Source organism: Mus caroli, unplaced genomic scaffold (assembly GCF_978045245.1).
Source record: "Mus caroli unplaced genomic scaffold, Mus_caroli_1 scaffold_17, whole genome shotgun sequence".
Lineage (NCBI taxonomy): Eukaryota > Metazoa > Chordata > Mammalia > Rodentia > Muridae > Mus > Mus caroli.
In genome coordinates, this window is record NW_028227272.1 from 391,758 (window position 1) to 415,305 (window position 23,548).

General features: G+C 44.2%; 2 protein-coding genes and 1 pseudogene across 6 annotated transcripts in view; 1 reads left to right on the plus strand and 2 right to left on the minus strand.

Moving 5' to 3' along the window:
* Znf597 (zinc finger protein 597) overlaps positions 1-11,167 on the minus strand; it is a 23,521-nt gene extending 12,354 nt beyond the window's left edge. The window contains exons 1-2 of one of the 4 annotated variants that reach the window (XM_085832387.1): positions 10,986-11,167; positions 6,676-7,571 (exon numbers count right to left, since the gene is read on the minus strand). The gene's annotated coding sequence lies outside the window, so the exon portion shown is untranslated. Of the gene's footprint in view, positions 1-6,675; positions 9,372-10,985 lie in introns of all 4 variants that reach the window. The other 3 variants (XM_085832386.1, XM_085832385.1, XM_029470830.2) reach the window with 3 other exon arrangements.
* On the minus strand, positions 11,160-11,922 carry LOC147000569 (uncharacterized; annotated as a pseudogene).
* The window catches only part of Naa60 (N-alpha-acetyltransferase 60, NatF catalytic subunit), a 22,118-nt gene continuing 9,864 nt past the window's right edge, over positions 11,295-23,548 (plus strand). For both annotated transcript variants that reach the window (XM_021185207.3, XM_021185208.3), the window contains exons 1-2: positions 11,295-11,466; positions 21,783-21,898. In XM_021185207.3, the coding sequence (XP_021040866.1) occupies positions 21,789-21,898 (110 nt within the window). In that variant the 5' untranslated portion in view covers positions 11,295-11,466; positions 21,783-21,788. The remainder of the gene's footprint in view (positions 11,467-21,782; positions 21,899-23,548) is intronic.

Below are 23,548 nucleotides of genomic sequence, written 5' to 3' on the forward strand. Positions count from 1 at the left end.
TCACTGTATAGCCCCAGCAGACCTGCACTTCAGGTCTTGCCTCAGTACCCCTTAGTAGCTAGACCCACACCCACCTCTGGACACCTTTTAACCTTGCTTTCCTCAGCTGCAAAGAGCCCATAGTGCCTCTCTTTGATAATACAGAGGGTAATTTAAAATATTATAAGATGTTAAGTGAAAAGATTTGCCAGTTTATGAGAAAGAGTTTGGGGGTCAACAAACAAGGTTAGTACCTTGAAAATTCCAAATAAACCCCAGGTCTCTTATCTCTTTCGTTAGAGATGGTGTCTTACTCTATGCCCTTGGCTGCTCCAGAACTTGCTCTGTAGACCAGCCTGACTTCCGACATCGAACACATCCATTTGCTTCTGCCACCCAAGTGCTGGGATTAGAGATGAGGCCACCCCACCCGGTGCCAACATAATCTGTTATGCTAATGTCAGGTTACTCAGGGATTGGCTGCATGGTTATTAAAACATTTGAGGTGAAGAGTAGTGGGATCTGACAGAATGTCAGGATAGTTTCAACTGCCAATAACAGAATCTAAGGAAACAATTAAAAAGGAGAGCAGTTGTGTTCATTCTGGGGCTTGGTGGCAGCACACAGGCCCCAGTGTTTCCTATTAAATATGTTGATAATGCCAATGGAACACAGCTACTGCATGCTAGCTTTTTTTTTGTTTAATGGACCCATCCCAAGTTTTTCAAGAATAAAGATTCATTAGGGTTTGGCCTATCACTCTCAATGCAGTGCTCTGTCACTGGGAGAAGAGTCTGACACACTCTAGCCATCTAACTACAAAGTAAAAACTCTGGGTAAAGGAAAAATGCAAGTAGAAAGTCAGTAACATTCTCACAAGGACAAGCTATCCGTTGTTATCTAAGTTGTCTGGGAATGATCACTAAAGAGGCTGCCTAAAGATCCCAGGGTAAAAAACCCAAATGCTTCACTGACAGATGAAAAAAATGAGAACAAACTTCCCTACAGACCTAGACCACTTCAAAATACTGAAGAAGAGCGGTATGTAATCCTACAGCAAAGGCATGTTCATCTCATCTTGATACAACTCGTGATCACTTTCTCTTGTTTTGTGCTTGCCATTTTTTTCATAGATGTCTCATTTGAACTAAGAATCTTCTGATAGAGATGTATGGTTCTGTACTTTGAACCCTGTTTCAGTTATTACGAAAAGATGAGCCAATTCCAGTGTCCAGAACCTAAGCCTAGAGTAACACTTAGTATCTAACCAGAGAAGAAGTTAGCCCTGAGGTGGGTGGAGTCAGCATTCCCTCACCTCTTGTAGTCGTTAGTCGTTAACTACCAAGCCAAACAAGTGGACTAAGAAATAAGAAACATGAAAGCTTGAGCTTTTGTGGTCCCTAGCACCAAGTACGTGGTAGTGAAGCACGCCCTCTGCTGACTGGAGCGTTCCAGACAGAGGTGGAGATAGAAAATCTAAGAGCTCAAGGTCAGCCTCAATTCCATAGTTTGAGGACAGCCTGGAGCTACCATGAAATGTGTCTAAAATCAACACAAACATTACTTGTTGACACTTTTCACACCACTTCCTGACATTTGTAGCACAGTTTATTATTGTCTATTTTCTACCACCATCTTTGTCTCGTTTGTATTAACTGAATATATAAATCATTTTCTCCTTTCCCCATTATCAATTATGTTTCCTTTTTGAACCTTTTCCTGGCTACCTAATATATGCAGTTTAAATTAATCCAAATCTACTTCCTATGACACTGTATTTCCCTTGAGATGTCCAAAACATTGTAATAGCAAAACACTCTCATTCTACTGAGCTTGTACTATAAATGGAGGAATTTTCTCTATTAATATATGATTATATTGTTTGTTAATGTATTAAGTAACTCTGACATAAACATAAACCCAAGCCTATTTCTGAAACAAAAAACATTTAAATATCCTTCCATGTACATACATAAACACTTACACAGACACAAAAGCTAAAAAAGTCCATGATTTGCAAGATTTTTCCATTTTCACCTTTAACCTATCAATGGCGGTAAAGTAGTAAAATCTATGTGAATGGAAGCTTTCTCTCTAGTCAGGTGTCTTTGTGAAGATCTGATGATATTAATCAAGGATAGATAGATATATGTATTGTCTTTTTGAGACAGGGTTTCTCTGTGTAGCCCTGGCTGTACTGGAACTCACTCTGTAGACCAGGCTGGCCTCAAACTCAGAAATCCGCCTGCCTCTGCCTCCCGAGTGCTGGGATCAAAGGCGTGCGCCACCACTACCCGGCCAAGGTTATATTTTTATTACATATAAATTATGTATTAATATAGTATTTATATTGTATATAAATATATGTTGTATAATATAGAATTAATATAGAATATATAAAATATGTTTATATTAATAAGATGTTATAGAATTAAAATAACTTAAGACTGGTGTGGTCTGGTGTAGTGGTTCTGGCCTTTAATCCCAGCACTCAAGAGGTAGAGACAGGCAGATATCTGTGAATTCAAGGCCAACCTGGTTTTGATACTGAGTTCCAGGCTAGTCAGTGCTGCATAGTGAAATACATCAAAAAGAGAGATAGAGACCAGTGTCATGGTGTAGACCCCCAATCCCTGCATTCGGAAGGTTGAAGCAGCAGGATAAGTTTGAGGCAAACCACACATAGCAAGAGCAAATCTCTCTCTCCCTGTCCTTCAAAACGCACATACAGTTTTTCAATTATAAAAGTAGTTCATGTGAGCCAGGCATGGTGCCACATACCTTTAATCCCAGCACTTGAGAGGCAGAAGCAGATGGAGCTCTGAGTGTGAGGTCAGCCTGGTCTACAAAGGACCAGGACCAGGACAGACAAGGCACAGAAAAATCCTGTCTCAAAAAACAACCAAATAAACAAATAGTCTATGTGTTAATTTTTAAATTGTCATTACTGAAAAGATAGAGGGCGTTTTAAAGACTCGGAAGTTAGTAGGTATACTCTTTGTTATAAGTGTCTGACTATTCTAGTGACTCTGAACATAAAGAAATAAGCAAGTGTTTATATTTAGTGTGTGCATCATCTCTTGTCCCATTGCCAGGCCCAGTCTCAATGTTAATAGAGAACCAGGCCCTCCATGGCCCCTAACATTCTGACACTGGATACTCTGTGGTCACATGCTTAACTTAGTCTTAGACCTGTGTTGGTCCTGACTCTGAAGTCGTGTGATCGACGGCGATCCATCTTATGTGTATGAATGTTTTTCCTGCATGTATGTCTGTACACTACATGCATGCCTGGTGTTCAAGGAGGTCAGGCAAGAGTGTCATATCCCCCAATGGAGTTACGGGTAGTTGTGAACCACCATGAGGGTGCTGGGAGCAGCATGGGTCCTCGAGAAGAGCAACAGGTGTCCTGTACTGCTGAGCCATCTCCTGAGCCCTACCTGTGTTAGTTCATAATAGAAAAAGTTCTTTGGATTTTAGAAGTAAAATGTGTGGCTCCTGCTTTTCCTGGATTGGATGTGTGTGTACATGGTCATGAATATGCTCATGTGTCCATGAATGCACATGCCTTTGGGGGCCAGAGGATAGTTTTAAGATGGTCTTTTACTGGCTGGGACTCACAAATTAGGCTAGACTGGCCAATCAGGGATGCCCAGGGAATCCTGCCTTTACCTCCCTACTAGGTGACAAGTGCCTAACATTTTCATATGGGTTCAGGGATTGAACTCATGCCATGCTTACAAACAGTGTACTGAGCTGTTTTCCCAGACCTGTCCTGGTTTTGATCCATGCAAAAAAATAATAAAGCCTTTGGAAACACATGCCTGGATAATCTCCCCTCTCATGACTGTCTCATGGAGCCATTCTTCTCCTGAGGACTCCCAAGGCAGAAGCAGATGTTGGGCAATGAGTGCTGCTGTGCTCACTATGAAGAGGCTTATTTTTAAAGGTTGTATTTTTAAAAACAAGATCCTGGAGAAGATGTGTTCAGATGTCATTGTGGAAAGGCTAGTTTTGGAAACTGAGTTTGTATCCAGGTATGTCAGGAAAATTGTGATTCAAGTAAAGGACTTGTTTCCATTGAGGGATCACATGTCGTCACGCTTTTGTCCTTGACAGTGGGCATACTGTAAAGGTCTTAGGTGGGTGTTTCACTGAAAAGTTAAGGACACCTTTCAGGGTTGTTGAAAAATATAAAAGAATATATTTGAAGGATTCCCACAGTATTTAACATGACAAATATATATTCTCTCATACTCAGTTCTACAAATTCTGTTTCCACAATAATCACACAACACACATAAACACACACAGTGTAATATCACGTATCTCCAAAGCAGTGTGTGTTCTGAATCCACAGTGCCTTGTTCTCCATAAATGAAGAAAAGAATTGAACTTCAAAGCTTGACTCTTGTACTGTGTGTGTGTGTGTGTGTGTGTGTGTGTGTGTGTGTGTGTTCGACTACCTGTGCATGTGGAGGACAGCTTCAGATGTCACTGCTCAAGTGCTGTCCACATTTTGGTTTGGTCTGGTTTTTTAAGACAGGATCTGTCACTGGCCTAGAACTCGTAGCTCGTTAGCTCGCTGGCTGGCTGTTGAGTCAGACTCCTTTTCCCTGCATCTCCAGTGCTGGTTATTATAGGCACACCACACCTGGTGGTTTTCTTGTTGGTTTTATATGGGTTCTAAGGATCAAATGCGGGTTCTGCTTGCACAGCAAGTACTTTATGCATTAGGTCATTTCCCCAGCCCCACTTTGTTTTTGAAACAGGGCCTCAGGGTCCTCCAGGCTAGGCTAGAACATGTTATTAAACTGGAGCCTGGCCTCAAATTCCTGATTTCTCTGTCTCAGAAGTCCTGGGGATTACAGGCATGTGTGTCACCCCAGTCAAGTACACACTTGGATTTTATTTCTGATGAGAGTGTTTCACCATGAGAATAAAATCCCTAAAGAGATACCAGGAAACTGGTAACTGATTTTCTGAGACGTCTAGGACTAGAATCAACCAGGAAAGATTTCCCCTGGGCATCCTTTCATTCTGTCTAAAGTGTCTGCCACAGACATGCTATCCTTCTTTTTAAAAAATGGTTTCATGCCAGAAAATCACTTTTTTTTTTTTAGATTTATTTATTTATTGTATATAAGTACACTGTAGCTGTCTTCAGACATACCAGAAGAGGGCATCAGATATCATTACAGATGGTTGTGAGCCACCATGTGGTTGCTGGGATTTGAACTCTGGACCTCTGGAAGAGCAGTCAGTGCTCTTAACCGCTGAGCCATCTCTCCAGCCCCCAGAAAATCACTTTTTGTGAAGTCAGACTCAAAACATCTTGGGCACATTTGTAAAAATCATGTAAAGTTTAAATGTAGATGGTTCTTTTAAATTAAAACAAAAAACAAAACCAAAAATGGAGCAGGGCCTGTTAGCAACTATCTGTACAATACAAGTACTAGGGAGGTAGAGGCAGGAAGATCAGGCATTCAGAGCCAGCCGCAGCTAGATGACATGTTTAAGGCTAGCCTGGGTTGCATGAGACGCTGTCTCAAGAAGAAATTGGGAGAAAAAAAAAAAAAAAAAAAAAAAACCAAAAGCAGAAAGCATATGGTGCTCTCTGCCTCAGTTGCTCAGGCAGGGCACTGGCCATGCGCACTGCTATAACAGGTGGTCTTCTCACTCTTGGAATGAGAGAGCACCAGTAAAACCTTGCTGGCAGGCAAATGGGTTGGTTTCCAAAGTTAAAATGTGCTTAATTAAAACAAATTTTAACTGACATTCTAGGAACTTTTCCTAAAGAAACTTCCCCAATTTAGTATTCCTCCACATAACAACATCCTTTCAATGATAGATCATTACCCATTTAGTAGAAACCATATCTCAACTTTTGATCTTTTTAAGGTACAATACTTTGCTGAGGTGTGGGGTACTGTCAACCATTTGAGCAGAATAATCATCCAGCACTCTACAGTGCACTCTTGCCTGGATTGCTTGCATATAGGTAGTCAAGAGGTTACATGAGATGCTGATATTCTCTTTTAACCCAGGCTTTGTCTTAGACATTTTCTTGCCAAACCAGAGACTTATATAAGTGTTCTAAGCATATTAAATTAGGCAAAGCAATGATGTTTGGTAGGTTAAATGTAATAAATTCAATGTTTAGGAGATTCCATGTAACACAAGCTAGCCTCAAATTCATTATGTAGCTAAGGAATACCTTAAATTCCTGATCCTTCTACTTCCAATTCCCAAAGTGTTGGGAGTATGGACATGTACCACTATGTCCAACTTTTATGTCCAATGTATTGTGTGTGTGTGTGTTGTGTGTGTGTGTGTGTGTGCGCTCACGTGCACACACTCAAGCACTTGTGCAAATATACATATTATTATGTACATGCTGTGGAGGCTAGAAATCCAGTCATTGACTTATTTTGGTTTGGGTTTGAGACAGGGTCTCTCACTGAACACTTGTCACTTTGGCTAAGCTGTCTGCCTGTCTTGGAACCCCCCACACTACACACGTGTATGTGGGTGCCGAGAATCTGCAAGGTCTTCATCCTTACACAGCAAATATTTTACTGACTGAGCCTTCTCTCCAGCCCTTAATGCATTTATGGCTGTATTAGTCAGGGTTCTCTAGAGTCACAGAACTTATGGATAGTCTCTATATAGTAAAGGAATTTATTGATGACTTACAGTCTGCAGTCCAATTCCCAACAATGGTTCAGTAGTAGCTGTGAATGGAAGTCCAAGGATCTAGCAGTTACTCTGTCCCACGTGGCAAGCAGGCGAAGGAGCGATCGTGAAACTCCCTTCTTCCAATGTCCTTATATGGTCTCCAGCAGAAGGTGTAGCCCAGATTAAAGGTCAGAAACTTCTATCTCCCAGCCTCCAGATTAGGGTCACTGGTGAGCCTTCCAATTCTGGATTGTAGTTCATTCCAAATATATATATAGTCAAGTTGACAACCAGGAATAGCCACTACAATGGCCCATGATATTTTTAATCTTATGGTAGATTTAGCAGGGCATAAGCCTCATTGTGAATGGAACAACCTCTGTGAACAAAGTGTGTCTTCTAACTTGCAGTATTCCTCATCAATGCCTAAATATTGTTAGAATAACATGATACCAGTCTCTGTTCTTTTTCCCCAAACCATCTACCTACTGCCTTCCTCAAACAGATCAGAGGTAAGGCCATGGGCTGGTGCCTTCCAGACAGTGGGTGCTTAGTATCACTTAGGGTTGGAGTTAGGGAGCGGTACTAGACTTTGTTCTCCTACAGGCCAGATAGAGCAGGAAGACCATGAAGAAGTAGACCGGGGGAATGTTAACATGCCTCATTCCTGGGGGGATCCTGACTTTGGAGATTCTTAGGACTTCAGAGAAGAAGTAAAGTGCCTGGCATGTTGTTGAAAGCTTACTGCTGACTCTGGGTCAGAGAAGCCTGATTACATCCTTGTCTCCATGGCTAGGAAACTGCTGGAAGCTGAGGCAGAATTAAAGGTTTCTCTTTGAGGGCCATGCTTGGCAGCTTGGTTTCTCCAGCTTGCCAGCTTGCCAGCTTGCCCCCACTGCAGTACCTTTAGCAATCTGTTTGACCAAAAGTCAGAAGGTAAAAGGGGCCATGAGTAAGCCAGAGGAAGACAATTCATATGCCTGGCAACGTACTTAGGAGCCAAAGGGGAAAGAAGCAGAACTCAGCACTGTGGCTCCAGATGAAACAAACCAAAGGGGAGAGGGGGCTGCTTTGTTCAAGCAAACTTAATTCAGTAGCTTGAGGCAGATAATGAGTGGTCATTACAAAGCTATAGCCTTTAAGTAAAGTGAAGGAAACATGATAAAATACATCAAATGATAATGAAACTAGGAGGCAGAAAAGAGTCTTAGATGCTTAGTACTGCACCGTGCTGATTCAGACCAGGCTCAGTGACCAGAAGATGCCTGTCCCCCAACCCTGTCCTGTTTGGGCTAGAGTTAGCTGAACTCAACAGTGTGTCAGAGCAGAGCAGGGTGACATTAATGGAATAACCCTTGTAGGGATGACTTTGGAACCAAGGCTCTTTGTTTTGTCTTTTAGGGGTCAGCTACCTCTACTGTCACTGTAATATCACAGTGCTGACCTTGCTCTGAGGACAAGTTAGATTTGCTTAATTAATGCACAGGAAGCTCCAGGAACATAGCAACCGTTTCATTTGTATTTAAGATGGTGGTTGTAGGGCCAAGAGAAGGCCTAGTGAATCAAACACTTGCTGCAAAGTGTGAAGAGTGGAGCTCACATAAAGGCTGGGCAGACGTGGTGGTCTCCTGTAATCCCAGCACATGGGAAGCAGAGACAGGGAATCCCTGTGGCAAGCCAGCTAGGTGGCTCAGTTAGGATTGGGGAAGTCAGCTTCACTAAAGAACATGGAGAGCCATCAAGAAAGACATCTGACATCAACTCTGAGCCTACACACGTGCACATGCACCTGCACACATGTGTACCCGTACAAACTTGGGCCCGCATGCACACGAGACAGGATCTCATCAGGCAGTTCTGAATTCTTCAAATCCGTGTACCAAGGCTTTGCCAGGTTCTTTTAGAACCCTGGGAATGTCTACTTTGTCATCACCCAGAATGTGCCTCTCAATCTTTACTGTCCTTTCCATTCACTTGGGATCCTGTTGGATGTTGTTCTGAGTTAAATGCTAATTCTGACTGAGAGTCTGACAAGCCCCAAGGGGATGCTGATGCTGAACCCCAGCTCATATGATAGAATGAGGATGCAGGTCGGGGTTGGCCTCTCCTCTGTCACTGAATAGGTTTATCGCTATGTTGCAGCATGTAGATGCAGGGGAATGGAAAACAAGCTATTTTCTTTTCATAGCCTCACCTTTTTACTTTGAAGTTTCAAATCTGAACATTTGGATAATGGAAAATACACTTAACATAGTTTTCTCGTTGATGTGTTAGCAATGTTATTTCAAGGCTGTGTCACAAGTTGCACTTATCACATGCCCTCTTGCTTCAGCCTCTCCTGTGCCAACACACCAAGACCAATCTGCATTAAGTTTAGTTAGAAATAATTTCAGTAATGACACACAAAGTATAATTGTATTGAATGCTCAAAATGCCTGAATGGGTCTAACCCTGCTTCTCACAGCTGCTTACATACAGTAGCACAAATAAATACATTAGTCTAGAGTTGTAAATTATATAACAGTTTTCATTTTGTCACAGTGATTTTCCATTCCACCTTAAAAATTAACAACTAGGGCTGGGGAGATGGCTCAGTGATTAAGAGCACTGACTGCTCTTCCAGAGGTCCTGAGTTCAAGTTCCAGCAACCACAAAGTGGATCACAACCATCTGTAATGGGATCTGATACACTCTTCTGGCATGTCTGAAGACAGCTACAGTGTACGGGTATAAATAAAAATAATATTTTAAAAATTAACAACTAATACTGACATAAAAGGAAAATATAAATAACGGTTGCTCTACATAGATTCTGCTAGCCATATATATCATACTTAACAGGCAAGACGGTTAGCTATTTATGGTTGGTTTGTATCTATCCGGGGATGGAACCCAGCCAGCCCAGTATACAAGGCTGGCAGCCTTCTACCATTTAGTGACATATGAAACCAAAAAATTCTAAAATTGAGGTACACCTTACTTTCCAAGATGTTTAAAGACTATGGCTTTTTATGTTTCTAAGATAGTGATGTTTTACACAGTTTGAAACACAAAAATGTATTGATGTGCCTCGGACCGGCCTCAGTCAGCCTCCCTCAATCCGAGGAAAAAAATTTCGGGGTTCCCGTTGCAGGCGGGCATGGAGTTGGGACGAAAAAGGTGACAAACGGACACAGACACAAGGGAGTGCTGTATCTGGATGTAATTTGTCAAATTGAGCACCAGTCTTATATTACAGACGAAAAACAAGAAGGCTAGGCGAATACATTTGCCAAGGTACATTGGTTCTTACACAAAACAAAGAAAATGCATACATAAAAAGATAATGGGAGCCAGGCCTTGTTTACAACTGAGAATAGAAACAACCCTTATTTAAGATCAGCTAAACACAGGAGCCAGGTGAATGCTCTGATGCAATGCTAGCCTATTGTTAAACCCACCACTGGGGTCCTTTAGTAAATACCTGATTATGGTATTCCCCTGGGCCTAGTGAAAAACATGCACCAGGGAAATTCGTTCTACTAACCCTTTCATGAATAATACTACAACCCACTTATTTCCTATGCCATTGTATATTCCTGTGTATGGGTGTGACTCGGCTATTGTTCTAAGTAATTACTAAGTAGACTAGCCCTGAGCTTTTCTAGCTCTATTCAAGTACATTGTAATGCCTGACTATTTTCAGTCTCTACTATAAGTAAATTTGAATGTTACTGAATAGGTAACATTCTTACTGAATTCCAAGCTTCAAGGACTATCTAGGACACTGGAACACTGGCGAAGGCTTAGCTATATGTCAAAATCAATCCATAAAGGCACTTATAATAAAACAATACTGAAAGAGAGCACACGCATCCATACACCAGCCTAACTCGGGGACAGGGTTTGAGTATACAGGCTATTGGAATGCCAAGGTTCCAGGAGGCTAAGTTTCCGTGAAACTCTTTGCCTCAGGACTGCTTCCAGGTTTCTAAACCTGTAATGCGAGTCACTACTGGAGTGGATGTAGCACCACTAATGTACATCTTGGATATTAATTTTTTTTTAGGTTGGTTGAGCCTTTGACTACATACCCTTTTAGTTATCTAAAAGCAAAGAAATAAACTGTTGGTCAGCAAGCTTTTCTCTGGTTACAGGAACTGAATTATCTCTGAATTATATCTGGATATAGAACTCCCACCCCCACCCAGCCCTGAAGGCCAATGTCACTTGTCCACTGCAATGATAGCTCACGACCACCCTTCTGTGGCTTCAGCGCGAGCGCGGGGCGGTGCCTTTTGAGTCAGGGCTTCTAGCAATCACCAGCGCCGGCATCTACTAATACTAACCTCCAGCGGGGGAAGAGCAGGCCAGCGGCGCGCTTCAGGACCAGGGAGGCCTCGGGGCTCCTCTGACCAGCTTGATCGAGAAAAGGCGCGGAAACCCCGGCCCGCCGCCGCCGGTGTCCACGCATGCACGCAAGGGCAGCTGGGCGGCTCCCAGCTGTCTTGAGCTTCCGCAGCCAGTGCGGGAAGCTTCAGGAGCGGGCCCCGCCAGCGGCCAGAGGCTTGCCAGCTCCCAACATGGTGGTGGCGGCGTCAGGGAGGGCGTTGCCACATGGCGTAGCAGCCAATGATCTTCCGGGCTGCGCCGCCGGCAGCGCAGGAGAGGCGGAAGTGCCGCGGGGCCGCCTTCCCTGTCCGGGCTGCGGCCCCTGCCGGTTACATAATCTGTCGCGGGGGACCGCGCAGTCCCACGTCCGGCTTCCCGGCTCCCCCAGGATGCGCTGAGCCTTGCGACACCGTCCGCTGCCGCCGGCTCCCGTCCGAGGTGAGGCAGCCGGGGGCCTCGGCAGGTGCAAGTCGGGGCGGTGAGGAGGTCGCTGTCGCGACACCGAGGGCACTGCCCGGCCGTGGGAGGCCGGGTTTTCCGGAGAGCGCGCCCCTTACCCACCCCTGCGCGGGGTGCTTCTTAGCGCCCAGTTTGTTTCCGTGACGGCGGCGAGGGGAGCGGTGGGGCGTCGGGAATTGGCCTTTCTGGGGACCCTCAGCCAGTAATTGCAGGAATTGGGAGATGGAAAGGCGGCATCCTCTGGTTTTGCTGGAGGTGAAGGGTCTGGTCGACTCTTCTAGCTCCAGCCTCCCTTAAGGGACTTGTTGCGCTGGGGGTAATTGTCGACCTTTTGCACGCGTGAAAACCGAGGACCCTGCTTTAGGTCTGTCGCCTCTTTTCATTCCAGCAGTACTTTTGGTATTCCGGCACATGGGAGCTAAGCTGACCCTCCATAATCGCCTCTGGCTTATTTCTTCTGAATTGGAAAAAACACTTGCCAAGGAGAAAAGGGGATCTATGACCAGTGCTGTTGTCTTGGGCTGGGGCTGTGGGCCTTTCCTGAACCTCCAGCAAATGCCTGCCTGCCTGCCTTGCTGGTGTCAAAACCCAAGGCTTGGGGAGCCAGGCTGCAATAAACATAAACTTTGGCTCCTTTATTGATCTCTTAACTCTGCCAAGTCCCAGAGCCATGTGCTTTTGGGTCATTCTTGTCACCCTTTGGTCTTGAAAGAAGAGACTAACAGCCTAACAGTGTGGCTCCTGTGGTGTCTGGAGTGCTAATTAAGAAAGTTGCCAAAGAGCTTTTCCTTTTTCAAAGTACTAGAAACATAAAGTCCCTGAATTAGTCTTGGCTTGTCTGCTGGCTTGTGTGACCCAGCAGGCAAAGTCATGTTACTCCCGAAATCATCTATGCAAAGACTTGAGTCCACAAAACCATGTGACATGGAGGAGAGTTTTAGAAGGCCTGTGACCTTGTTACCAGGCGAAATGTCAGGAAGAGGAAGGTCTGGGACAAAAACAGCAAAACAGCATATAAGTACACACAGAGAGAGAGATGCACCCACCGGTGAACTGTGAGTTAGTACAATGTGATTAAAAACTAGAGGATGCCAAAGGGCCATCGTGCCAAAGTAGCACACTGCTCATGGCAGGGAGCGTAAGTCTACACACCTCCTTTTAGGGTTTTTGTATACAGGAATAATATGCCAGATATAAGCACCCTGAGAGTGAGGTTTGCATTGGCTCTTTAAACAGATTGTAGTTTGCTAGATTTTCATCTTACAGACCTAGACAACCCCCACATCAGGCTTCCTGGGCTGGGTTTCCATGAAAATTGTTACAGCTTGTCACAGAATTAAGTCTGGTCTGGTGTCAGCACACCAGCGCCAGCATAAAACATACAATTTCGGGTTGTTGGTTTTTTAAGTCTTGATGTATCTTGTCCTTACTATCTTTATCCTCTTTCAGTTGTAACTTGAAGAGATTTTGTCAGTGTTTATTTAACCACACCCACACACCAGTGTGGAGAGTATCTTTAGATTTGACTTGTCCAAGTTGCATAGCAACAACAAGCTTCTGACCAGAATGGAAGATTTCTGGATGTCAGATCTGAGGGATTAAAGATAGTCCTGAACCAAGACCAAAGGTTATCTATAACCAAGGAGTGCTTGAGAGGAGAGATTGTGGTGCCTCAGCATGCCTCTTAGTGCAGTGTGCATAGAGTCCTGCATTGACGGCACAGGGAACAGACAGATGAAGACAGGGGTTGTTAGAACTTGAGTTCTAGGCCAGGCGTGGTGGCACATAACTTTAATCCCAGCACTTGGGAGGCAGAGGCAGGCAGATTTCTGAGTTCGAGGCCAGCCTGGTCTACAGAGAGAGTTCCAGGACAGCCAGGGTTACACAGAGAAACCCTGTGTCAAAAAAAAAAAAAAAAAACTTGAGTTCTAAGCAAGGAATGTCTCTTTGCTGGGCTCAAATAAGATGGAGGTTCCATGTACCTGAGTAGCTTAACCAACATGTCTTCTCAGAAGTGATGGCTCCTCTGTCTCTACATCTCTTCTCTACCGCCTCCTGGAAGGGTCTGACACCTCAGTACATCCTCTGCAGCAGGCAAGGCCAGGGTATGGACTGTTTTGGAGCAGGTTCTGCTTATGTGGTATGAAATTCTTTCAGGTAAAATGCTGGTCTGCAAAGTGGTGCTGGAAGTGATGGGTCTGGTGCAGGCCAGTTCAGACACTGAATTTGATTCAGCAAACGGTTGTAACTTTCATAACTTCAGGGCAGACTGCCTTTCCCTGTATATTATCCTGGTCTCTGGAGGCTGACTGGCTGGATGGTTGAGGGTCTGCCTGAAGCCCAGATAACTCATGCTGATAATTGGCCCATGTGTTTAAATGCTTAAGAGTTTATTCTCTTCTCTGAGCACCAGGGGGTTGCTCAGTGTTTATGGGGTGACAAGAAAAGGTATCTAACCTGGGAGCTAGTACTTCTGCAGGAAGTGGTTTAGGATCTCGAGTAATGCTGAGCAGTTAAATAGCTAGAGTATCTCAGTCCAGAGGTGGCAGGGTCATAGCAGTAACTCTAATGTAGCCACAGCTCCAAGCTGCAGTGGCTAGGAATGTGACAGCAAGTGATGGTTAACTGTTTGTCCCATGTCTCAGCTCAGACCCCTTTTCATATCTTTACCTCAGTCAGTGTCCACCTGGCCAGGAGAGACCATGCACAAAATGATGGTGAGATTCAGCCAGGTGTGCCAGTGTACACCTTGGTCCCAGGATTTGAGGAGCAGAGGCTAGTGGAGCTCTGTGAGTTTGAAACCAACCTAGTCTATGTAGTGAATTTGCGGAAGGTGGAGGCTACATAGAGAGACCTTGTCTTAGGGGCAAAAGATGAGAATCAATTATGTTACAGCATCAAGATTTTCAAATGTTTCTTCGAATTATAAGTAGACGACTACCTATTTTATCCTAAAATAGACTTGTAACATTGCCGTTTAAACCCAGCAGCCTAGGAATAGCATGGCATTTCAGGCACTGATGCTAGAGATAAATGTCAAACACAAATTCAGAATTCCAAGAGGGGGAGGTGGCTGTGAATAGAGACAAAGAACAAATAATGGAGAAAGTCCTTGTTCCCTTTGTTCCATAAGAAGATGAAAAGTTTCTGTTACTTTAAAAGACTATTTTTAGAGCATAACCATACGCACTTCTAATCCCAGCACTCAGGAGGCAGAGGCAGGAGGATTGTCACAAATCTGAAAGCAACCTGAGATATATAATGAATTTTCAAGTAAGGGAGGGCAAGGCCCAAGCAAATAAACTAGTTTTCAAAGCTCCCAGCTCGCTCGCTTGGTTGGTTGGTTGGTTGATTGATTGATTGATTGATTGATTGCTGTGGAATAGTTATTGTTACTAAAAAAAAAAAGAAAGAAAGAAAGAAAATGAAGTGATGGGACTGGAGAGATGCTTGCAGTTAAGAATGTTTGCTTTTCTTTCAGAGGGCTTGGATTTGGTTCCTAATCTACACGGGCTACTCACAACCACCTAAAACTCCAGCTCCAGGGGATCTGACACCCTCTTCTGGCCCCTATGGACACCAAGCACCCCAATAGAGAGCAAAAAAAATGCAGGCATTCACACAATAATAAATAAATCTTTACAATAAATACAGTGAAGCTGGTGTGATGCTTGTACCTATAATTCCAGCACTGTTCAAGCTCAGGCTGGAGGATCGAGCACTTGGTGCTGGGGGTAGGGGTAGAGATGTGTCTCAGTAGTTAAGAGTGCTTGCTGTTCTTGCAGAGAACCTCACTAGATGGGGGCACCCACATGCCAGTTCACACATTCATCTGTGACTCCATTTCCAGGGAATCCAATGCCCTTTTCTAGCACTGACACGGTACATGGACATACATGTTGGCAAAATACCAGCATACATAAAATAAAGATGATTCCTTTCCTTTCCTTTTTCCTTTCAAGAGTTTGATGCTGACCTGTGCTGACTAGCAGTGTGCTAGCAAAACTGCCTCAGAGAGAGGTTTTTCTCCTTTGTTCCTGAAATGGGGTTGATTTGTGCACAAAGGCTTGGAAATGGGTGGGTGATTTTAAGTACTGAAAGGGCTTCTTTTCTGGAAAATGTTAATGCCATAGGGTTTCTGCTATTCCCTTGGTGTTCGCAGAGTGCTGTGGAGTGCTGCTCACACTTAGGTGTCTTTGAAAGATGCCTGGGAACTGCAGTTGTAACCTGTCCATAAGTGACTCACCCCATGGTCTTGCTGCTGCACCCCAGAGTTTTAGATTCCTTGGCTTATCCCCTAGCCTCTGCTGAAGTGTGTACAAACACTGCTCTGCCTAGCCAGTGGGTACAGTCTGGGCACCCGTACAGCCCATCAGTGGCTTACCAGGCCAACCTTTCCTCATGTAAAGTCATTTCCCTCATAGGACCCGGAAGAGAATAGTAACAGTTATGTGGAGATGGGATGAGTGCAGGATTTTAAATTTCTGCCTCCTGTTGTATTTTTTCTTTGCTTTTAAAAGAGTATTTTATTTTATGTGTATGCGTGTATGTCTGTGTATCACGTTTGCAGTACCAGCAGAGGGCAGAAGAGGGCATCAAATCCCCTGGAACTGGAATTAAGGGTGGTTTTGAGCTAGTGTGTGGATGCTGGGAACTGAACCTGGGTCCTCTGGAAGAGCAGTCAGTGTTCCTAACCACTGAACCAGCTCTCCAGCCCCTACCCTTGCTTTCTTTTGTCTTTTGCAGTGGTAGGGATGGAACCAGGGTCTTGTGCAGCACACCAGGCGAGTGCTTCAGCAGTGAGCAGCATCTGCAACCCATGCATCTTCACGCCTCTCTTTCTAAATATAGACAGTTTTATTTGCTTTTATGAAATGGTTACCTTAAGACTTACAAAGTTTTTAATTTTGCATTTTGTAAACTTTCCTTGTCATTATTAGTTAAAACAACCTGTGAGATTATTTTAGTACAAAATGTGTTAGGAATTTTTATACATGAGTCTTTATTTTTAATAATAAAATAAGCCAAGCTCATTGCAGAAGGTTCAAACAATATGCAAGCTAGTTGTGGAGAACATAAACACCTGCCATAGTTATTGAGGAGAATTCAGACAGGAGTGATTCTGTTCAGTGACAGTCGCCTACTGCTGTGCAGTGGAGGGGATACCTGTGGGGCCTGAGGCCTGGCTTTGATCCTGAGTGCCAAAAAGGTGACTTCATGATCAGGTGGATATTTATACGAAATTTTACGCTTCCATAGTTTTTTTTTTTTAATTTCTAATTTCTGGAGAAATGTAAATGGAAGCAATATAAAGATAAAACACCTTTTAAAAGCAATCCCCATTAAGAATGGAAAGGTTGGTGAGGGAGGAGGGCAGGTCTGCCACAGGGAGGGTACAGGTGAGATGCTGAAACCAAATCTCTCTGTCCCTGAGAGCTCTCCCTTGAACTGGGTAGCCTGGTTTCTTTCCTTCTTGGGTCCTCTACGGCTGCAGACCCTCTGGGTCTCTGGGTGCAGATGGGCAAGGAGTCGGCGGGTGACAGACAGACCAACACGGGAGATTGTATAGAATCTGAATGTATTATCACAAAGTGAACACCAGTCTTATATTGTACAGAAAATAAAAGGGGTAGGAAGTCACAGAAGGCAAAGTACATTTAAGTTGCCTGACACAAAACAAAGGAATGACTTCAAAAGGAGTTACAGGAACCAGGTAAATGTTTACAGTAAAGATAAAGCAGTCCTGCCTAGGGTCAGCTTAGTGACAGGCAAGGATTTCACACTCTAGTGTTATACCTTTGAGCCTTGTGAAGGCTAGCACCAGGGGGTTCTGCTCTTAGCAGAATGCCCCCTATTTCCTAGGCCTTGCTAGATTCTTATATGAGTGTAACTTTTAAGTATCTGGAGAATCTCCATTTGTCAGAAGAATTCACCAACTTGCTTCTAATATGCAATGTACTTCATTCAGCCTGTACTGAAGATTTCTATCTCAGTGGGATTCCCTGACTCTCCCTGGCTCTATTTTGGTATTCCCTTGTTTGGGTGAGATTTGTTACTGTCTTTAGTAAATACTTTGCAGACCAGCTCTGAGCTACTGGCTCCGTCTTTTGTAATGCTTAATTACTTACTGAATAGGTAATCTCCTTACTGCATTTCTACTGGATTCCAAGCTGGTCGGCTTCTGGAACCTTGGAACACTGGCAAGGGCTTACGTATGTCAGAATTCAATCTTAAAAGGCACTTATAATAATATAATACTAAAAGAGAGCACGTGGATCCATACACCAGACTAACTCGGGAATAGGGTATGAGTATATGGGTTAATGAGAACACCAAAACTCCAGGAGGTGAGTTTCTGTGAAACTCTTTGCCTCATAAGTGGCTTCTAGGCTTCTCAGCCTGTCAAGCAGACTTCACTGGAGGGCATGGCACTCTACCACCAGGAGGGGATCTTGTAGCTGTTCTCTGTACAGTAGCAGAAGAGTTCTTGGACTGCATGAACCCTTCAAGGAAGTCTAGCTTTGATGTTAGTGAAGTATGCCAAGCAGACATTTCCCTATCTTTTTGTTTATTTCAGACAGGGTCTTGGTAGTCCAGGCTGGTGTCAGACTTCCTATGCCACCAAGGATGGTCTTGAACTTCCACTCTGTCTCTAACCCAAGTGCTGGGCTCTTTTGTTTGAAACAGAGTGTCAGCCAAATAAGCCTTTTCTTCTCCAGATCACTTTTAGTTATAAAGTCTGATCATAGCGATAGAAAACCAACTAAGACAGGAGACTTGTCCGAAGAGCTTCAGTGACAGGATTGTAGGGCTCCATCTCTGTACTCCATCTTCTGGCCTCAGCCTTCCGCTAGGTCGCTGTGCTTTCTGTTCTTGTTCGTCCAGCCTGATAGTGACTATGAAAAGATCACAGCTGAACAGGTAGATGCTTTTTAGACCACTTCTACTGTAACTCAGCGTTTTGGTGCACTTCCAGGAGTGAGCAGGGGTGCTCAGAGAAAGGTCCTTCCTGCTATTTTTATAGTCCCTGTGATTGGGAGTTGGGGGAGCAGTGCCCTCCCCAGACTAGTTGGGAGCACTTCTCATAGTGTCTAATGTACTTTTTTCCATGGGATTCTCTAGTAGCTTGTTTAGTGTATAGAAATGGTACCACAGTGTGCTGCCCTCCTCTGACCTCTGCTCCAGCCTCCTGAACAAAGCCTGACTTTGCCACACAAATTTGAGAAATTAATGATTAAATAGGTTTATAGTATGAAATGGAGAGAATTTTTGATTCAGAGATAAAAGATTAGGTCTGGACTTGGGACTTCACCATCTGACACTGGTTTTACCTGAGATGAACATGTGGCCAAATATACAGCTTAATAAGCTAGATCTATATGAAGTTGGTGTCGGGGAAGACTGGTTTATACTATCTGATGTATTGAGGTAGGTCTGGCTATGTATCACTTCTGGTTTCAAACTCATTATTATCCTGCCGGAGCCTCTCAAGTCCTGGGCTCATGATGTTCATGACCCTGTCCAGCTTCCATATGTGTGTATGATGTTTTTGAAACATTCTCATATATTTCATGCTGGTCTCAAACTCACCCCGTAGCCAAGAATGCTTTGAACACCTGATTCTCCTGTCTTTGCCTCCTGAATGCCATGATTATAGTTAGTGTACACCAGTAAAGATTGGGCCCAGGCTTTGTACTTGATAGGCAAGAATTCTGCTGACTCAGCCATACTCTCATCCTCCATCCTGTATGGTTTTGAAAACCCTTAAGCCCTTCTTCAGTCCCTCCTCCATAACCACGTTTTGATTGCCAGTATCATCCATGCGTCTGTGCGTGCGTGCGTGGTGGTGGTGGTGGTGGTGGGCGGTGTGGGTGTGTGTGTAAATGTGTCTCAAATCATATATGCTCAATATATGGGCTCCCTTCAAAGCACAGAGACTTCGTTTTTTAGAGGAATGCTGTTTGGAAACAGAGAGGTGGGTGTTTGTTTCTTGTCACTCTGCAAATTATTCATTTTCCTACTCTGAAGTTTTGGAAGCAGACAGGCAGCCATGAAGATGGCTTCTCACCCACAGGCAGCTGCTCATTTGAACAAACAAGCTGTGAATAGTATTTGCTGCTGCCTTCACCACATGCACGTGCACGCACTCACACACATGTGCACACACATGCACATGCACACGTGCGCGCACACACACTTCAGGCCCTGAGCCCAGTTTGCTGATGTACTAGACAGTATCCTGTATCAGTCACTAGTGTGTTTCCTTTTCTCCATCTCTCCTAAAGGAAGGAGCTTAGAATTAATCTTTATTGGCTTTTCAAAACAATAAACTTTGTGTCTGTGAACTCTCACATTCTCAAGAGCCTTTGGGCTTGTGATTCCCACCTTGCACATGGGGAAGCTTTTGATAATCTTGCTCATACTTTGATTGAGGGAAGGCTTATGAAATACCTGCCTCTGCTATAGACAGAAGAGAGATGAGAAAGTATTGCAGGGAGCGGTGTGGAGTCTGAGGCGGAAGGAGGCAGTGGATAGTACTCTTACAAGCAAGGTAGAACTTAGACCCAGAGTAGGAAAGGGACGCTGGAGGAATAGAGAGGCAGATGTATGAGATGCCTCACACAGGTGTTGGTAGACTGAGATACTCTTGAAGTGAAGGGGGTGCCACACATTGTGTTTTCCGCCTGTCTGAGAGGAGCTTGCCTAGGCCAGGAGAAAGATGTGAAGCTGACCTTGTAGATGCTTCCCATGACTCTTGGAAATCATGGCTAAGAAGCTAAGGCAAGCCGCTGCCCTGAGGCCCAGGGATGCTGTGGTTAACTAGGATTGCTGTAACTCCACTACACTTCAAACAAAACAAACCTTCCCCGTTTACAGTACACACCAGGATAGCTCACTCCAAAATGTTCCAGCATGTATCTCCTGAAGAAGACCTTGACCGTGGGGCCTCTGCCTCCTCTAAGGAAACTAACAGCTGTTTCATAATAACTTCCGTATACTAGCCAGCCTGTGGTTTAGTTTCACTAATTTTTTTCGATTAATTTTTTTCATGATATAGGTTTAGGCACTACATTTGGCCTTAGGATCTCCTTGCCTCTCTTCATTTTGTTTGTTTGTCTTTTTTCTCTCATTTGGAGAGCCCAGATGTAAAAGGTTTCATGTCTATCTGTCAGATGTCACTTCCCTTATTGCTGTATGTTTAGAACCCTCTGCAACCAGAAAGTTGGGTCTAAAGGCTATGGTTAGGTCAGACCTAGTAATTTTTGGAAGAACCCCCAAAAGTTTGGGCCATATCGCTCTGGAGGCACGGACACTGGAGAAATTGGCTTGATGGTCTGGGTCTCCTTGTTTGCACAGGCTAAGTACTTTGTGTCCATGCCTTTCACCTGCCTCACAGCAGCTCTCTCCTGCAGGTCTCTTACTCTTTGAGGAGTCTTTCTAGACTTGGAGATTTCCTCTTGAGATTCCACAGTGATGACACTGAGTCTGTCAACATTTTTACTTTTACCTAGTGGTGGCCCTGTAAAAAAATCCTTCACCTCGGCCATGGGAGATTGACAGCACAGTTCCTCCCAAAAAGCTACGATAGATGTAAAGTCCTTTTCCTTTGAATTACCTGCTTCCAACTTAGAGAAAAAGAATGGCGGTTTGCCCTTTTGGTAGAGCTCAGCACTTGACTTCCCAGACCTGACCTACAAGAGTGAGTTCTAGACCAGCCTAAACAAATTAGGGAGACCTTGTCTCAAACTAAAGTGGCTGGGAGCATAGCTTGGTGGTAGTGTGTTTGCTTAAGCATGCATGAGGCCAATGGATGTGCAGCCCTCCCTTCCCCTCAAAGTCGTTAGCATCTGGTTATTTTCAGTGTCACAGAGTTTTTCTCTTGCTAGGCAGGGAGGAGAAGCAGTATGTGACTTGCCCTCTGCCAGTGCTATTTGCCACGAGTATCTGACCGTTTACTGGCTTCCACCCACCAGGCTGCTGAAGAAGGCTGCTGAGTCCAGGTCTTTCTTTGAATCACTTTGCCTCCTGCAAGTGAAGGAACAGCAGTTAGATAAAAGACCAGCCAGGCAGGAGCTGTGGTCACTCCTGGGGGAAAGCTAAAGAGTGGGATGCTGCTCCAGTGGAGAGGAGAGAGACATGGACCAGAGGCAGTCAGCTTCTCTCCATCTGCAGAGTGACGGCAAACACAAGAAGATCTCTGTCCTGGGAAGCCACAAGCCATCTCTCACCTCCTGGGTTGGTATAGAGGGACAGATAAGCAGGCCTTCAGGTGATGCTGTTTTCTCTCCCCACAGGTGTGAATGACAGAGGTGGTGCCTTCCAGCGCCCTCAGCGAGGTCAGCCTGCGCCTCCTCTGCCACGATGACATAGACACTGTGAAGCACCTGTGTGGCGACTGGTTCCCCATTGAGTGAGTGTTGGGCTCTGTGTTTCCAGTGGCTGCATGTACAGATCTATAATTCCTGAGACTGGAAGAGGCAAGACTGGGTCTGGCAGGACCATAATGGTCCAAAGTTGCTATCTAAAGTTGACCAACTAGGCAGTGACCCTCAGGCCTCTGTGTCTGCTGCTCACCTTCCTTAAGAGGGTCTATGAGAATTTTTACTTACAAAGATGTCTACGGCTGTTTGTAATCAGGAAATTGAGGAGCAACTCCAGTGTAAGAAGTTGGTTAGCTGTGTCAGGATATGTACATATAAAAATGCAGTGCTGCTACTAAGGTGGCATATGTCTGGAATACAGAATTCAGGAAGTGGAAGCAGAAAAAGGTCAGGAGTTCAAGGCCAGCCTGAGCTCTGAAGCCAGCTTAGGTAGTATGAGAGAGAGCCTGTTTTTAAAAAGGGTTGTTAGTTATCCAGGAACAAAAATCTGTTAAAGAAGTGTATTTACTGACAGAAGGTTCCTTTCCTTCCTCTTTCATTTACCCAATATGCAGTGAAAGCTGACTAGAGAGCAGTGCATTCCATATTCTGCTTTCATTTAAAAATATAAAAGAGGAGCCGGGCGTGGTGGTGCACGCCTTTAATCCCAGCACTCGGGAGGCAGAGGCAGGCGGATTTCTGAGTTCCAGGCCAGCCTGGTCTACAGAGTGAATTCCAGAACAGCCAGAGCTATAAAGAGAAACCCTGTCTCGAAAAACCAATATATATCCTCTAGATATTTTATCCTCATATATATATATATATATATATATGTCTCGAAAAAACCAATATATATCCTCTAGATATTTTATCCTCATATATATATATATATATATATATATATATATATGTCTCGAAAAAACCAATATATATCCTCTAGATATTTTATCCTCATATATATGTGAGGATAAAATATCTAGAGGATAAAAACCTCTAAATATTGTACAAGAAGAGGAAGAATCATGCCCTTCTTGAGAACCATGGCTGATACGGCTTTAATAAAAGACAGGGTTAGCAGGAGAAGAGAATAACAAATTTATTTGACCTGGGTCTTCTGTCACGGAAGCCTTCAGATTAAGGATGGAAATACCCATGGTGAATTATGTTCATCGAAGCATGGACTGTGGTGTAGAGATAGTCAGACAAAGAGTATTCTCTTCTTCTAATGGAGTGAAGGTGGAAGACACAGTGAGGCCCATCTGCTTAGACTCCTCGTTGCCTCTGCAGCAGTTCCTCTTCCTGGCACTGGGTAGGACTCTTCTGGAGGAGAGGATTGTGTTAGTCTTGTCATTGCTATGGCCAGAATACCTGAGGGAAACAACTTAAGAATGATAAGGGTTATTTTCCACATTGTTTCAGAGGTTTCAGGACATTGTGGCAGAGAGGGTTTGAGAGGGCAGCACACAGTGGACAGGAAGTGAAGGGGAGTAGTAACAGAGAAGGCTACAAGCAAGCTCTTTCCCCTAAGGGCACTCCCTCAGTGAACCACTTCCTCCAGCCAAGCCCTACCTTTCCTGATTCTACACTTCCGGGGAACCTGCAGTTCCCAATGCAGATTGTGAAACTGTCAATGTCTTCGCAGGCACACCCAGAAATGTACTGTACTTCCCAATCTAATCAACCTGACCCTCAAGGTTAAC